This window comes from Eublepharis macularius, chromosome 10 (genome assembly GCF_028583425.1).
Source record: "Eublepharis macularius isolate TG4126 chromosome 10, MPM_Emac_v1.0, whole genome shotgun sequence".
Lineage (NCBI taxonomy): Eukaryota > Metazoa > Chordata > Lepidosauria > Squamata > Eublepharidae > Eublepharis > Eublepharis macularius.
Genome location: NC_072799.1, coordinates 34096632 through 34114661, shown reverse-complemented (window position 1 = coordinate 34114661; position 18030 = coordinate 34096632). Strand labels below are relative to the sequence as shown.

The window sequence follows — 18030 nt, the reverse complement described above, 5'->3', positions numbered from 1 at the left end:
CCCTCACATGCCTGTCAGGGGAGCGGTGCAGCAATTGGCTGGTGTAGGTGGGGTTGTCAGGGGATCGGCGGGTGGGTGCTCTTGTTGGTGGCTGCGCCTCGCTTTGCCGAGCTCTCATACCGGCGTGGCTTTTCTGCAAAAGTCCATAGGGAGTGGTGGAGCAGCACCACATTTATGTTGATGCATGGGTGGGGGTGCTGACTCAGGGCTTAGGATTGCACAGTTAGTCACACCCCTCCAAATAATTTATTCTGGAATGCAGTTACATGGGGAGACTATAGTTTGAACTCAGCCATTGTCTGATGATTATAGTAATAACTCAAACACACACATACAAACAAGTGGACTCCATAACTAAGTATTTATTGTCTAGCAAGAAGACTGTATAAAACTAATAGATATGATAGAACAGCAGGTTCCACATAACCAGCAACAGAGAGATGGATCATACCAGCTTTCTGCTGGATCTTGCCTGATTTTTCTCCTCACTTCAGCCCTTGTCACACTTGAATTTTGTCCTCATGAAACCCATGAGCCTTGACACAGACTTTGGGATGTGTGTGTGCTCGTTAAACAGTTTTCTTCCTCTTTCACCAGCTGAACCCAGAGAAACATCAGGGAAGATTTGTTTAGACACATTCAAATATATATAATATATTTGCACCTTTTAAAAAAAATCAGAGGACTGTATCCTGTGGTTTTTGGTCCTGGGGATGTTGCCTCTGCCATTTGAGAGTAGCAATAATGGTATCGCTAAGAATATTACAATGTTATATATTAGAACAACACGATTAAAGGTTGACTATCATGGTGTAGAGGCAGGCAACCCAAAACATAATAGAAATGTTTCTTGGGGAAAATTCTCAATCTTTACTCAGTGTCAGCTTGGCTTCTCCACAGTAGGTCTTGCCAATGAAAGACAATGGCAGATTTCATTACATTCTGTGTGCTGATTATTGAAGAAATAGTAAATCCCTTTCTTCCCAAAGTTCATCAGGCATGACACCTCCTTCTGAGAAAGGGAATGGATTTGGGGATCAGTTAAGTAGATGAGGCCTTTTCCATTGCCAGTCACCCAACCTGTCAAAATAACAAAAAATCCCTGATCAAAAACTACACACAAGATGCGTCATTTTCACAGACTTACTAACTGAACAGGCAACATTCCTGTCATTCCGGTAGAGGAAACACTCCTGCTTCTTCCATTTGGCATACCCAATAGCTGTAACTGGCCCTCCTCCCTGGTTTTGGTGTTGTGTGTTGCTGTATTTATATACTCTGATTGAATATTTTTATATATTATTTTAAATCCTGTTTTAATGTTCAAATGTTTTAACGTTTTTCTGTTTGCTGCCTTGGGTGGCAAGTTGGCATAAAAATGTTTTAAATAAATAAAACAAATTTAGGTATCAATGCAAGGAAGAACAAGATTGAGGCATTTTTTTTTGTCTTTAGATGAAGTTATGATTTCAATACCTGACCAAAAAAAGCTGGTTATGACAAGAAGAATGGAAATTAGCAAATTTGCATTACAGATCAGAAACTAGTTTCAGGTGGGTAGCCATGTTGGTCTGTAGTAGAAGAGCAAGATTCGAGTCCACTGGCACATTAAAGAGCAACTATATTTCCATGGTATTTGTTTTTGAGAGCCAGAACTCCCTTTGTCAGATACTCTGGAAATCTAGTTGGTCTTTAAGGTGCTACTGGACCTGAATCTTGATCAGAAACTGTTTGCTGTGTTACTGCAAACTGCCAGGGCATTATCAGGCTAGCAAGTCCATTTATTAAAAGCTTGGTGTAACAAAACGACTTCCAAAAATGCAATCAACAACTACACCCCTGTTCCAATTCAATAGAGAGTGCGTGCAGCAGTTGAGTAAAAGGTTGAATCCCAGCAACCTGGTTTATGGGGAAGAGCAGAGGGGCAGGGGAAGGGGGTAAAATTGTTCCTTTTTTCCTCTTTTATCAATGGAGCTCTGCTCATGCAAAAGGCATGAAAGAGAGATTCTACCTCTTTTCCTCCCCTCTCAGCCTCCTGACATATGTGGCTATTACTCCATGGGGGTCCTGTGATCCTAGGAAGAAACCTGCCTGAGGTTGGAAAGGAAAACTGGGAGGAAGGGAAAACGGGGAAGATTGGCAACCCACAGTGCTTTCCACCGATGGATCATGCGATCCAACTCACTGGGTTTTCAGTTGCCATTTCCATGTACCTTTCAGCCTTTTAAACTCCAGCAATGAATGAACATGCCCCAAAGAGGAATTTTCTAAGGTTTGGAAAAACGGAACCACTCATTAGTCCAATAAAAGACGGCATCTCAAAATTTCAGGCCTTGCAGTACAAACCTTGTAAATCAACGACCACATCTGAGCCTTGAGAAAAGTCATAGCAGAAATGGCCATAGGCCAGTCCATATTCGGTGGCTTTGTACTCTGATTTTACAACTTTGGTGTTATTGGATAACTTCACAAACTCTCCCAGGATATAAGGCTCCGTGCTTATACATCCTTGTATAGATTTACCTTCTAGTATCTGGGAACAAAAGATGATCATGGGAATAACATTTCAGTTTCCACATTGTTGAAGACAGAACAATTCTGTTATTCCTAAGTTATGTTAAGCCATGGTTTAATATTATGTGACAGTGCCCCAGACTCACGCACTCAAGGTATCACTGAAAAGCTTACAAGACAACAGCCATGCTGAAGCTAAGTAAATAAATACTATAATAGTTCTAGGTGTGGTCCCTTCCTGGACAGTTCTTGGGAATCCTATATATATTGTCCTTAAACAATAAAGAAGACAAGCTGCATAGGAATGCAATAAATAATAATAATGTTGTCTTCTCCGTTCGCTCATGCTCTGGAATCCCCTGCCAGATTTGTGGCAACCACAGTTTGCTATTATACCAGAACCAGCAAATGGCACTTACCCTCCAAATCAGACATGGGAACTGGGGCATGAGTGCGGTTTTCAATTCTGGTTTGAAGGGCAAGCACAAACCATAGGGTTGTATTTAGACTAATGATTCCATTGATGCCAGGACTGCTGCCTGCCTAGCGTGATTTCGCCCCTCCCTTTCCCATGGCAGCCCCCCCAAATGCCCCCCAATCCCATTCCTGAGGGAGAGGGGATCCCTGGGAACAGGATTTGGAGGGCATTATAGGCTGACACAAGCGGGGAGGTGTTGGGTTTAGTTAAGGATGGCTGAACCAGTCAGATAGCCCTTCCTTTCCTTATTAACAGAGTGCTCCTCCTGAGCTTCAGCGCAGCAGCGTGGCTTAAACGAATATTTACCACACTATCTTACAAACTGCACAGAGAGAGCCTCTCCCTTGAGTTAAAGAACCAATAATTGTCTATTTATTTATAGAAGTACATTAACTTAAGTACGGTGGAGAGAAAAAATGACTAACTAATCTAGTTAACAAGAATGGCTTCAGATTGATAACAGGCCATCTGCTTCATTTGTCCCAGGAGGAGATACCATGACTCATGGAGGGAAGAAGGAAGGAAGTTCCCTTAGACTACATTCTACCAATCAGAGAAAGTGAGAAATAGCAGAGTAGGCAGGAAGGAAACTGATACTAGCCTCTCTATCTGTCTTACTCTATGGTTCTTGTCTTGAAGATTTGAGCCAGAGACATCGCCAGTCCCTTTTTCTAACAGGAGGCAGGAAATTCATGCTTGTGCCTTTGGAGGTGTCTAGCCTGGATCTGAATTAGAGTTTGTTGGGAGGGAAAGGGAGTGAGTGAAGTGCAGCATGAAGGGAGGAGGTAGCATAAGAGCCCGAGACTCACTCATGTGATAACCAAACCATGATTTGGCCTTAAACATGAACCAAGACTATTGATCCTAAGAGGTCCCAAGCTTACTCATCGTCTTTCACCTGATAGGTTCCTTTGAATGCCTTGCAGCTCCTTACCAAGAGTACTGCTGATGGGATGTAAAAGATTTGTGTGGGGATGTTTTGCTCATACAGCCTTTTATTGAACTCCGTCACATAGTACTGCGCAGTCATTTGCCGTTCCACATCATTGAAATGGTGGAGGAGCCCCTTCTCTTCTTTGTACTCTTTCCCAACGTACCTACGCAGAATATAAAACACGACACCACACACCTGTGTAACTTCTTTGGGAAACTTATTCACTGCTCTTCTTCAGCAGGAGTCAATGCGATGCATGCTTACATGAAATTATACAATACAATCCTAAAGACTGCCAAATTGCAGGGCTGGTCTTAACTGTAAGCTTCCTTAGGCTTTTAAAATAAATAAATAAAATGTGTACTTAGCCCCATTCTTTTCAGTCGTAGAACTAATCACGGAAGAAAGCCAATGATTATTTTTCACCAAAGGGGAGCAATTTTCACCAACTACCCCCTCACACTTGGCCCCCCCCTGCCCTTCCTGAGGATTCCTGTTTCACAAAAGCTGTTTTTTGAGCTCAGCGAACTACAGTGAGAAAGAAGGATTGGTGAAAATCACACCCCTTCCACAGGCTGTGCTTACAATGGCAGGAAATTGCCTTTGGATTCAACTCCATGTGTGGGTACCCCTACTACTGAAATCAATGAAACAAACAGTTCAAACTAGAGGTTGGCTCCAAACACTGCCAGCACAACACATAGCTAACAGAACGGGACTTCTCTGCCTCCCTTCTCTGTCCTGCTGCAGTGTACTGACCTCTTCACATTTTGTACTTGAAGTCAAGGAACCCTTCAGAACAGCATTGGGGGCTATGTGGGAGTCTGTAGTGCGAAAGGAGAATCAGCAAAAATTGCCCTCCCCTCTTCTACTGTTCTGCCAGCATAACAGCCCTATGGATCCAACCCTATGTTTCTTTGACTGTAAGTTCCAATACATTCACTGGGAATTCTCCTTAGCAGGACTGCAGCCTTAAAAATGCTTAACTAGGACTCATGATAAAGTGAACTTACTGTAGCTAAGCAGGCCTGGATATGGTCAGTGCTTGGATGGGAGACCACTTGGGAGCTAAATACATGCCATCTTGAGTTCCATGGTGGAAGAAAGGTGGGGTATACATCTATATTATAAATAAGTAAATGACCTTTGGCTGAATCTTGATTAAAAGATAATTTTAAAAACTGGTAGAGCAGCTAAGCTTTAACCAGCCTGCAAAAATCTAGTGGCGCTGTAGCTTGGTGGGCCTTCACCAGGCACTTCAGAGCTCTGGTACCATTGCTGAGAATGGCCTGCCCTGCCAAAGTCCCTTAAGGAGTGATAGTCGAGAGACAATTCCCACCATGTTCACTGTGCATCTGGACTGATCAACATTTCACGTTGGCTTGAGAAATACCTTCCCAAAGTCTCTTCCTGGTGTAGAAAGTGTATCCAAAAAGCATTCCTTTGCTTGCCTTTCTTTGCCACGCTTAAGTTGTTTCCAATATATACAGCTGTCTCCTGGCCTGTCCATAGCCCAGATTTCTTAGAGTATTTCAAAAGAAGAGCATCTAGCGGAGACAAGGAGACAAACGAATTGAACATTTCTTCGGCAAGGTTGTATTAGGTTTTAGTTAAGGCATGTTAACTAAACAAACTGCATGCAGAAAGCTCTCATCCAAGTTAGAGAACCAACAACTGTTTATTTGACTAAAGAAATATATTTACATAAGTTTAGTGGAGAGAAAGAACTAGTAATTAATCTAACTGGCTAGGATGGCTTTAGATTGTAAGCAGGACATCTCTCTCCGGAGGAGACACCATGCTGCCTCTCCTGGTGTATGCAAGGGAGAAGAGAGAGAGGAGGAGAGAAGGGAAGGAAGGAAGTTCCCCTGGCAGGAAGGAGACTGATAGCAGCCTATCTATCTAACTGACTCTATGGTTGTTGCCTTCCTTTTTCTTGGCTGGCAGTCCTGAAGGCCTGAGCTAGAGACATCGCTGGTCTGTTCTTCTAACAGGTTGTTCTATGCAAGTAACCAAGAGTAGCATGGCAGAGTTGACATGTTTTCTTTTAAGATCTATACCCTTTCTCAAATACAGTCCCAAGACAGTGATACTATGTTTTAACTCCCTAACCCACAAAAAGCTGTATTCATTGTTACAGAATAATATCATAATCAGATTTACTTATAAACAGAAACATGCAATGTGGCAAAGGAAAGTGAATTTGCTGCAGTATGGGAAGACGTTTCTCAAATATATGTTGTATAATAAGAGAAGCTATAACCAGAAGAGTACAAAGAAAAAAGATATTCACGGAAAGGGCTGAAACAAAAACATCTGCTGTGAACTACTTACTAAACAAGCACTTACGAAGCCTTATTCTATATTAATACCAATAAGCATCACTTTATCAAATTGATAAAGTGATGTTTATTGATATTATTTAATATAGAATAAAGTTTCATAAGTGCTTGTTTAGTAAGTAGTTCACGGCAGATGTCGTAACCAGAAGGATGGGAAACTCAAAAACGAAAGTGCTGTTTTATTACTAAGATGATGACAAGGACACCGAGCCATGTTAATAGTATAATCTGCCCTTGGTTCTATTCCACTGTTGTCAACGGGGCAAACAGTGCAATCCTGAGTATTTGTATGTTTTAATTTTGCTTCATTTTACCTCACCTTTATCCTCAGTGGGGCCCCAAAGCTGCTTACGTCATTCCCCTCTCCTCCATTTTTCCTCATAAAAATCCTGTGAGGTAAGTGAGGCTGAGAGTAAGTGATTGACCCAAGGTCACCAGTAAGCTTCCATGGCAAAGGGGGCAATCGAACACAGATCGCTCAGATCCTAGTCCGCCACTAGCCGGTGCACCACGCTGGCTATACCTTAAGAGCAACACCCTGGGTTCACTGAATTCAAGTGGCTTAGAAGAGTGTAATTCATTTTAGGACTGTCTAATGAACCATGAAGAACTTTGGCAGGATGTATAACTCAAAATGGAAAATCATGACAGTAACAATCTCATGTTTGTAAATGCATATCTCTTAGAGTTAAACTTGCCACCACTCTGAGCTTTCCTGCAGGAAACACTTACACTAATCCCAGGAGAAGTTATACAATTCTAGGACAGGGTCAAGTTTAAAAAAATACTCAACATTGGTATGGCAGCTAGACTGTGGGCCTGGATTTGGGGGAAATGCAGCGACCAATCCCTATCCAGATACTGAGTGAGCTGGCAGGTATCACACATATCCTGTATTTCACAGATAGACTAACTCACAGATGTGGTGTGAGGTTAAAATATTACTCTAATGAAGAAAAAAAATAATTTGCAAGCAAAGGAAAATCACTAAATATTGTACTATGTATCAACACTTTCCCCATATATTCCAGTCAATTTTTATTTCTTTTATCCAACATTTTGAATGTTTATCTTTGATTACATTGTAATAAGCTTTCGATATACATCCAAAAAGAAATAAAGGGCAGCAGGGGGTTTGGTAGGGTGGAGTGGAACGGACTAACATTAAAATATTCACTTGTCTAAATAAGAAGGTTGAAAACAATTTGGTGCTTGAGAGTCTCTACACAATACATCTTACATGGGGATGCTCAAGTGTAGGGAGATGCAATGTTAGCTGGGAAGCGTAGTTTAAAAAGCCAGAGCTGGCAGAGATCGCTCCTTAGAGGGTATGTTAAGTGAAGTTGATAGAGCCTTCCTGGAGGTGAAGATGAAATTAACAAACCTTCTAAGGAGCAATCTCTGCTGGCTCTGTCTTTTAAAACTACCCTCCTGTAGAGAGGTGAACGTGAAAGAGCCTTCTGCTCTGTCTTTTTAAACTACACTTCCCAGCTAACATTGTGTCTCCTTATACTTGAGCGTCCCAGTGTAAGATGTCTCGTGTAGAGAGACTCTTAAGGCAGAACCTTCAAATGGCAAGATGTTAAAAAGTAATAAATTAAAGCTGTCATCTACCAAATTTTTATGCCTGCTTTTCCTCCAGGAAGCATACCAGTTCTCTTCTCCCCCGTTTTATCTTTACAGCAACCTTCTCTCAGGTTGAGAGAGAATGAGTAGTTCAAGGACACTCAGGAATCTTCATAACTGGGGGGAGGATATGAAACTGTGGTTGCTTCCAAAGAGCAAGGATTCTCTGTGCTGCTTTCCTGAGAACGCAGAGGTATTGTGTTGGTCACACATGGGAATTTTCTGTGCCCTTTCTTCAACCTTTGTTTTTGATTTCCCCCTTCCACGTGTGCTTTTTCTTGCAGCTAATAATCATCATGGTTGGGGGATGGAAAGAGCAGATTAAACACCTGAATGCTTGATGTGGCAAAAAAATGTTAGAATGTAGTTTCCCTCCATCTTTTAGCACAAACTTTCTGTAATGAGGTGATTATATACAGATACATTTTAGAAAGTTGTACTTACAGTATGCTTTATGGAGAAGTTTTGGCTTAAAGAGCCCGGTATTCTTCAGCCTCTCCACTAGCCAAGTATGTTCAACCCCTGACAAAAGCCTCTCATAGTCATTGTTGCTCAGATCGCGAGCTTGGAGGACTTGTTCTTTGGTCCTTCCTATAAAGCTGAAAGAGCTCCCACTGGAGTCCAAAAACAAAGGACTCTCCAGTTCAGAAAAACTGCTGGAAAACTGGGATGATTTGTACCATGATTTCAGAGAACTGGAGCTGTGGGTCAAAATGGGTCTTCGTTTTTCACCTTCATCTTCTTCAGTGGTGGTACAGTCACTAAACTGATTTACTAAAGATTTGTTCCTCCTTGACAGAGTCTCCGGCCCATGACTTGGCCGATCCCTCATGATGTTCATGTCAGTACAAGAACCCACAAACTGCCTTCCACTACCAGAAACAACTTCCCAGTCGTCTACTGTAACTCCTTGGGTGTCAACTTCAGGCATTTCAAATGAGGCCCCTGAAGCCCCTGTTATAACAGATTTATTAATCCAATTTTGTACAAAATTGTCACGTTCTGCTTTGATCGCACTGTTTATGGAAGCAGATGTCATGCAGTCTCCAGGCAGATGTGAACTCACTGGTGCGTCTTCGGTTTCTCCTTCTGGGTCAACCAATGGGCAGTGATTTATTGATCCTGGATCTATAACTGGTTTGCCACTGTCAGGATCTCTTGTGCTTCCTTTCCTACAGCTGGAATCATTTATGGAAGAGAAGTCAGACATTCCAAACTGATCTTGTTTAGAAGGTCTATTAGAAGAAGGAATTATTAAATCACTTGAAGAATCACAGTCATTCTTGTAGCTGGTGTTATTGGCTTCCGCAAGTGAGTGTTTTAAATTATTCTCTTCATGTTCTGTTCCCTCCAAATGCCCTTCTTTGAAATTTGGGTATAATTCTGATTGACTACTAGCTGAAGTTGTGTTTTTCTTAAAAGAGCCTCTACAGTTGGTTTGATTATCTTGAAGAGAGAGATTATGAGCTTCGGAAGACAACAAATCAAGGTTGCAATCTTCAACATTTTCTTCGGCACCCTCAGTCAAGGCTGCAGAGAGATGCTGACTCTCACCTGTGAAGCCTTTTCTTTTTGTTGCCTTTTCTTGGAGCATTTCATTTTCATTGTCCATTTCTTCCCAACTAGTACAAGAACTAGATTTGGATAATTTACTCCACGATCGCAGAGAGCTAGACACTTCTTCACTCTTGCTTCGAGATGGGCTTGAACCACCATCAGCACTGCTTTGAGCCCCTTCGGATGGTTCATTCTCTGTCTCTTCATCAAGGGAGAGATCCACTGCAGGTACTTTAGATAATTTCTTTCGGATTGGACCCTTCAGACCCTCATGACCTTTCCCCATCTTTTGGGAAACTGAAATCTTCACAGGGCCCTTTCTATGATGTGACCTTTCTTCTGTTGTGCACACAGTGTCTACATTTCTAGTTTCAGTTTTCAAAGCTGTTATACAGGGTCCCATTTTGCCTTCCTTTTTTCTCATTTTATGGCTCTTGCAAGCACTTTCAAAAACTTCACAGATTGATGCATGATGCTGGGAATACATTTTGAGGATTTGTTCAAAGCTTTGTTCACCATTCACAATCTGCTTTTCTACTGCCTTTTTGTAGCTATCTGGAACATAAGACTTGGGGTCTGAATTAGGGACAGTCGGCACTTGCAGTTGCTCCTTAACAGATATAACCAGGCACATGATTTGCTTGGCAAGAATTTCTTTGTCTTGTTCTTCTGGGCGTGGTGAATACCCATAAGCATACATCTTCTCCAAGGCTTCCTGGCATAACTGGCTTACTTGAACAAGTGTAATATTTTCTCCATAGAGCTGCTGATGCACTTTTGTAAGACAGAAAGCTGCCTTGACAAAACTGTGAAGTTCCTGTTTGCTAGTGACTAGCTCTTTATCCTTCTTACTAAGGAGGCCAATTTCAAAGGACTCCTTGGCTTCTGACAAATAGAACTTTCGCTTCTCTGATGGGCATGCATTTGAGTAGCTATAAGATAGCAAACACATTCCACGGATATTCTAGAAAACAAAGACAAATGAAACGAATAAAGTCTTTCTTGTGTCTTATCTGAAGTTCAGATCCTTTGAAGAATCTGAATTCACAGTGCTGGAAAACTTTAATATTACCATTAATTTTGATTAGGATAACCTTGTTATACATTAACATTTCCTCCCAACTGCAAACCTTCTCTTTCTCACTTTCTCATTCACAGTTTCTGCATCATTCTCCTCTCCTCCATTTTATCTTCACAATATCAACCCTGTGAGGACCGTAAGGCTGAGAGTGTGTGACTGGCCCAAAGTCACCCAGCAAGCTTCCCTGGCAGAGGGGGCCTTCAAACCTGAGTCCTCTAGATCCTAGTTCAACACTACACCACTCCTGTTACAGACAACAGGAATCAGAGGAGTTAGCCATGTTAGTCTGTAGTTGCAAAACAGTAAAAAGTCCAGTAGCACCTTTAAGACTAACCAACTTTATTGAGGCATAAGCTTTCGAGAACCACAGCTCTCATGCATCTGACAAAGAGAGCTGTGGTTCTCGAAAGCTTATGCCTCAATAAAGTTGGTTAGTCTTAAAGGTGCTACTGGACTTTTTACTATTAGACAACAGGAAATAGTTTATAGCAAGCATTTGTCCCAAATAACGCACTCCAGAAGAGTGAAATCTTAATTATAGTTCACTCGAACCATTTAAATTCATTTATTTCACCTGAAACTGGAATTTAGACTCAAATATGGTATCAGATTGCAACCATAGATGAAAAAGATTTTCCAGCGCTAAGAAGCAACAGTAACGGGGCGTATTGTACTTACCGTGGCTGTGAGCACGAACAGTGGTGTGAACTGGCTAAAGGCAGCTGCCAGCTTGCAGGCTTCAGCAGCAGACAATAAACGATGGTCAAACTCTTTAAGAAGGTTCTGTTGAAAGTTAAATTAAAACAGGTTTTTTTTATTTATTTGTACAAGCATCTTATAGATTAGAATCAAAAAGAACAATCTGAGAAATTATAATCAACACCAGACCTAATGGGGTGGTCTCGCCCAGTTCTGCTTCTACAGCCACCCACCCAATGGCTTTTGTCCATTCAGATCCCAGATCCTCAGCATAGTCTTGTAGGTGATCAAAGGGGGCCTCCCATTCAAGGGGGGACTTGGACAGAAAAATGCCCCCCCATGGCTTACTTGGCCCCATTCCGCTGAGGGAGGGAGGGAGGGGCAGCCTGTCTGCCCAAGCCCAGTCCCACATCCCCAAAGGAGGGAGGGAGGGAGAGGGGGCCACCTGCCAAACAAGCCTCCTCTTTTAACGCCCCCCCCTCCCGGCTTGGGAGGGCTGGGAACATCACGTGTGGGCATTGTCTGGGCTGAGTGTTACTTCCGTCTGGCTGGGTGGACTCATGTGAGCTGGATGTCATCTCTCTTGTGTAGGGTGAGTGTTACCTTCCACCAGCTGGGCAGGCCTCATAAGGGCCAGGTGCCACCTTCCCTCAAATGGGCAGGCCTTGGACAGGCCAGATGCCACCTCCCCCTCAATCACGTGGGCCTCGTGTGGGCTGAGTGCAACTTCCTTTCTGGCCATGCAGACTTCGGGGTGGTCTTTGATGGGCTGGTTGCCACCTCTCCCTAGCCATGCGAGCCTTGTGCAAGCTGGGCACTGCCCCTTGGCTGGCTAGTATTTTTTTTATCTTTTTGGGGGGGGGTTCTGGTACACTGACAATTTGGGATTAATTAAATGATGTTCGTCTACACAAATAGTTACCAGGTCAACCTGAGAGTTCATTTTGAAACTGTTGTAATCGTTTTCACTCATGGAGACAAAGATGTCAGCCAAAATACCCAATGATGAAGCAATCCCCTGCATGAAAAACACACAGAGAAAGAGAGAGAGAGAAAGGGAGAGAGAGGATTATCAGCTGGAAGAAGATGAACATCCAGCCTCATGAACAGTTCTGGAGAACTCAAAAGCTTGTACACTGTTTTGCATCATTTGGGGTGGTGTTTATCAACGGTGTTGCATGGATTTAGTACATAAGAATTCCAGCTGAGGGAGGGAGGGAGGGAGAGGCAGCCTGTCTGCCCAAGCCCATTTCCTACCCCTAAGCATTTCTTCCCTGCTCTAATCAAGCTGATTACATTTTGCATTGTACTTTTGCATCCCGACTCCCTTGTTTGCAACACCCCACTCACCTTCTGCCTGGGATATAAGGGCTCAGGGATCTCCATTTCTACTTGTATCTGACAAAGGGAGCTTGACTTTTGAAAGCGTATACCCTGGAAATTAAGGTTCTACTGGACTCATATCTTGATTTCTACTGCAGAATAACATGGCTACCCTCCTGAAACCATTCTTGGTTATTATTTCTTTGGGGAGGCTTATTTTAAATGCATTATATAAAGAGAACTAGAAGCACAATGTAAGTCTGTTTGCACACCTTCTGACCAGGACAGCTAACTTTTCTACTGGTTGGGCAGGAATGATTGAAATAGTATGAGCAGCCCTTTCTCATTGGAGAAGCTACACAATTGGTCCATCCCCACATAATAATTGGCTTTCAGGCAAGCTTTGTTCTCTTTCTTTGCAAGAAGATCTGTTGTGGAGATAAATTTAAATTTAGGCATAACAATCCAGGAGAACAAACAGTGCAGACCTCTTTGCAGGGAGTCAGCCCCATTGAGTAGACCTGAGTTTAGGATTGCTCTCAAAATGAATTCTATAGACAGTACACCAGCAAAGCCAGATTACTTTTTAAAAATGAAAGCATTACCTTTTTATCTGGTTGTGGAAGTGTGAAAAAACCTACAAACGAGGCCCAAATCAGCTCTGCTGCTTCATACCACATTCCTGAAATACAGAGGAGGTGGGGAGTGGAGAGAAGGTCCCAAGTATTTTAAGAATAAATGTTCTTATAAGACTTCTTTAACCCTGTAGTTTTCACCTAATCTGATTTAGCAGATTTTTTTGAGAAATACTTTTTATTTTATTAATAAGATTAAAAGTCCAATAAAAGGGCAGAGAAATAGAAAACGTAAAGAAAAAAGAATACAAAAAGAGAAAAAGAATAAAAATTGAAAATAACATATTTCATTTTCCATTTTTCTTAACAACACCTATCATATTTTAACAAACATTATACATTTAGTTTTAGTATCTCCAAAATTTACCTTTTCAATACTGCCCCCTTCTATTTATTTCCCCCCAAATTTAACGTCTTAGAAATCAAAACCACAGATCACCAGTTCTTTTTTCCTCGTCTCACGCAGAAGGTCAATAAGGGATTTCCAGTTAACCATAAAGGTAGACAATGATTTAGGCAATACTGTACTTTTCCATTTTTGCGCATATAAAAGCCTAGCTGCTGTGGTCATATATAGAAATAAGATACCATGTTTATTTTCAAACTGTTTGTCCATTAGTCCCAACAAAAAGGCTTCTGGTTTAAATTGTATATTGATCTTCAACATTTTTTGTATTATCATATGAATTTGTGACCAAATTTTTTTTTGCTTTAGGGCAAGTCCACCAAAGGTGATAAAATGTTCCTTCATGTTGCTCACATTTTCAACATTTGTTTGACATACTTTTACTCATTTTTGCTAATTTATCAGGAGAGATATACCGTTGATACATCATTTTATAGACATTTTCTTTGGGGAACTCAAAGTGAATTTGAGCCGCTCATTTCTAAGAAACATCCATTCCTTCATCCACATTGGATATATGGCAGCATAATACACCTTCAAATCTGGTAAACCTAGGCCGCCTCTCTCCTTCGCATCTTATAGAATTTTATATTTAACTCTTGGGTTTTCTCTTTGCCATATAAATGTTGAAATATCCTTTTGCCACTGTTTAAATGGCATCTATTCATTAATAGTGGTTAACTATTCATTAATAATCTTTGATTTCATGATAACTATTTTTTCAAAAAGAGAGGATATCTGTTAGGGAAAGATCTTAATGACAGTTCACAAGATTGAGTAATAATCATAAGACTGAGTAATAATAGAAATCAAAAATTTTATGGTGCAAACCATTAGCTATCATATGATTATTGATTTACCATCACTACCCAGACTGCCTATTTGTTATCAATGAGCTGACATAATATGGACTTGTCCAGAACAGCAATTGTCACATGATCTACTATAGAAAATCATTCAAGGAATTTAGATTCTAGTAAGGAATTTGGTATTCTTCTGAGAATCTCAGCCTTTCTTCCTTGTGTTTTTTTAAAGCAAGTTTCTGATATACATGGTTCTGGTAGAAAGTTTAGAACTACATGAGCTATATCAGAACAAGGCTCAGAAACTGGATGGGGCTCTCATGGTCAATTGGAGAAGTTTCAGTCTCTCAAGACATCTTTGCAGTCTGCTTTCTGCTAGCCACCCAGCCACAATCTCCATGCTATTTTCTTGCTCCATTCCTTGTCTTTCTTGTCCTATGCAAACCAAACTCATCTTGGCAAACATGGTTTTCAAACATTAATTTATAAAATGGAATAAATTATATAAAGCAATTTAAGACAAGTATACTGAATTAGTATATGGCAGAGTATTTGGGATAAACTAGTTCAGCATTTATATTTGTTTTTTTTTAAATTATGTATTGCTCTGTACAAGCTAGGCGTGTAGCCACATGGGAAATCTTTTAATGATCAAGAATATTTGTCGGCCAGAAAACAGTTATAAAGCCATATATACCACTGGTACATTAGGTGAAACCACAGAAATCACTACATGATTCCAATGAAAAAACCTACCCAGCTTCTGTAGAATTTGTCCTCTGATTTGCATACAGACGGATTGAACAAGAATTCTATCACTTTCCTGAGCATACTTCCACACTCCTGAAATATAAAAGTAAAAGATTGGTTAAATACTCAGTGAAGTTAGTTTGATACACATCTCTGTATTATTTTATTGCAGGTGTGGACTGCAAGACATTCTGTTTGCAGTCCTCCCCCCCAAAAGTCCCCCATAGGACTGTCAATTTCATTACCTCCTTTACTAAATAGACCACAACAAGGAAACATGGCAAACGGGTAGTTTTCAGCAGAAAGTTAAAGGTTTGTTTATGGGCATTCAGTCACTGTAAGAGTAGGAAAATGAGAGGGATGCAGCTGGGGTGGGGGGTAGGGGCAGGCAGTATGCCTATGCCTGTTGTGGAGCTCTCCTGCTAGGTAGGCTGCAGCCATTTTGGAAATCAGTAGGGATAAGTGCAGCTGTGCAGAGAGGAACCTACTTTGAGGGTCTGTAAAATCAAGCCCCTTTGTTCAATCTGCTTGTAATTTAGGAAGACTTTAGATCAGAGGGAGGATTGTGTTCTGGGCAAATTTGGTGCCATTATCTTTACAAACAGCTGCCCCAGACCCTTGAATAGATTGCTTATTGAAAATAATGGTCCTGAAGGGGGGGGGGATCACAGATTTGACTCCCAAACTGGTAATATTCTACCCAGAAATAAGCAATAAATTTCCTCTTGAAGTCTGGATCAGAAATTATAACAAAAAATTTTCTCAATGCATGTCCCTATTAGGTAATTGGTGGTTTGGGCGATAGTCAGTTGATAAGTATTTGTGCACGTGCAGAAGTGCGTATTGGCTATTGATCATAATAGTAACATTCTGGGTCAGAGCCAAGCTACAAGAGATGAATTACATGAGGAGGAGCACGTGAAGGGAGTCGCAATGTTAGCCGGGAATCTGAGTTTTAAGAGATTGGAAGGCTTTGTCAATCCAGGGATATGGCTGCGCATAGAGTTTGTTAATGTCCTCTTTGCCTCCAGAAGGCTCTGTCAGTTTCACCTCAGCTTCTAAGAAGTGAAGAGGAAATAAACAAACCTTCTGAGCAGGGATCTCCCTGGCTCTGTAGAGAGGGGAAATTGACAAAGCCTTCCAATCTCTTTTAAAACTCAGCTTCCTGGCTAACATTGCGATTCCCTTCAGGTGTTCCTCCTTGTGTAATTCGTCACTTGTAGCTTAGCTCTCAGAAACGCAGCAACTTTACATGACCCAAAGCTAAAAATGACAGACACAAAAGTACTCCAAAGACCCTATCATATGGATTTCTGGGTAAGTTTTGAGAAGTGCAAAGCTTGTGATTCGCAGAAGGGATCCAGAAGTGACTTTTCTTTAAATGACCTTTTAAAAAATCATTATTCTTAATAGATCCATTGTGTCTCATTAATTAGCAATTCTGTTGCCACAGTCAACTCGTTAGCCTGAAATTTTACATGTAGCTTGGATGATTAAATGCCATTGACTTCAGGGAGATTCAAACAGCCTCTTGGTGCATAGGTTACAGCCATAGTACATGTACACATAAATATACATTAGTTGCTACAATCTCTGGCTGCTATAGCAGATGCACAGATAGCACAATGACATGGCTAAGGCTAATTACATGAGCTCTTCCGATGGATCTGGCTAATTTCAGAAAGAACGACACAATTGACTCAAAGCATCTCCTTTTGATAGTATCATATAAATGTCTAGAGTGTGGGATCATACCATGTTGAAGTGTGGGTGAATAGCACATGTGTATTTATGGTGTCATGAACTAGTTGTTTTTTTTTGCCTTTCCGCTCATAATTTAAACTTTCCCTCAATCTATTCTTCCTCACAGGTTTTTGCTAGGATAAATAAAGCTACCATTTCAGGATGGAAACAGTAAACTAATGGAACTCTGCCATTACAACAGTTATATATTAATAAATGGAACAGCCAAATTTGAGAGCTGACCATAATGGAAAAATCAACATTCCAATTTAAATAATCACAAAGCTTTTTAAAAACAGATGATGGCAATATTTTAAAAAATGGTCCTATTTATTTCATTTTGGGATGATGATTCTGATGTCCCTATTTCCTCAGCTCAACAAAACATCTGGTGTTTTTTCCCCCATTATTTCATAAAAACTCTGGCTTAGATCCTTCTGCACATGTTAGGATGCCTCTGCAGTGCAGCACGTTTCTTCCTCCATTAGCACTTCCGTGTGAGCAAGAGCTCATTGAAAGCTGTTGACCTTGCATAAGACGAAGCTCTCTCCGTGGCAGAGGCTTACACATGCTGAACTCTTTCATAGGATCTAAGCCTTTATGTTTTGCATTTATTCCAGTTATTATTGATATATGCGCGTAACAATAATATGCCATTTTATTCTATACTCTTACCTTTTTTCTTTAGTTAACTGTAACTAGTTAACTTTAGTTAATTAATTTTTGTCCTGGATGTTGCATTTTTTTTGTTCTTTGTCATTTTGTAGAAAAACCCCAATCAAACTTTTTTTAAAAAAATGCTTATATATTGATGTCATTTATTGACCAAGCTGAAAATTCAGCTACTAGAATGTCAATTTGGATGTCTACAGCTAGTTTACAGCTGATGGCTCCAAATGATAAAATGTACTGGGATATGTAGCAAGCCATGGACTGACAAGCAATTGTCAGTAATGTATAACACAGTCTATAATGTCTGTATAATGGATGCTCAAACCATTGTGTACATGAATCCAAATTAATTGTCATAGGTATCCTGAAGCCATTCTTACTTCATTGTGCACCAAATGGCCTTACAATCTAGGAAAGTTCCTTTAATCTAATACTTCCACACAGCTAAAGGTTACCTCCCTCAGACT

At 40.8% G+C, this 18030-nt stretch overlaps 1 protein-coding gene across 3 annotated transcripts in view; it reads right to left on the bottom strand.

Moving 5' to 3' along the window:
* Window positions 1-342: 342 nt before the first annotated feature.
* Window positions 343-18030, bottom strand: part of ALPK1 (alpha kinase 1) — a 68097-nt gene continuing 50409 nt past the window's right edge. For all 3 annotated transcript variants that reach the window (XM_054990250.1, XM_054990252.1, XM_054990251.1), the window contains 9 exons: window positions 15155-15241; window positions 13160-13236; window positions 12154-12249; window positions 11211-11315; window positions 8339-10415; window positions 5320-5473; window positions 3927-4089; window positions 2347-2533; window positions 343-1080 (listed from right to left, as the gene is read on the bottom strand). In XM_054990250.1, the coding sequence (XP_054846225.1) occupies window positions 881-1080; window positions 2347-2533; window positions 3927-4089; window positions 5320-5473; window positions 8339-10415; window positions 11211-11315; window positions 12154-12249; window positions 13160-13236; window positions 15155-15241 (3146 nt within the window). In that variant the 3' untranslated portion in view covers window positions 343-880. The remainder of the gene's footprint in view (window positions 1081-2346; window positions 2534-3926; window positions 4090-5319; window positions 5474-8338; window positions 10416-11210; window positions 11316-12153; window positions 12250-13159; window positions 13237-15154; window positions 15242-18030) is intronic.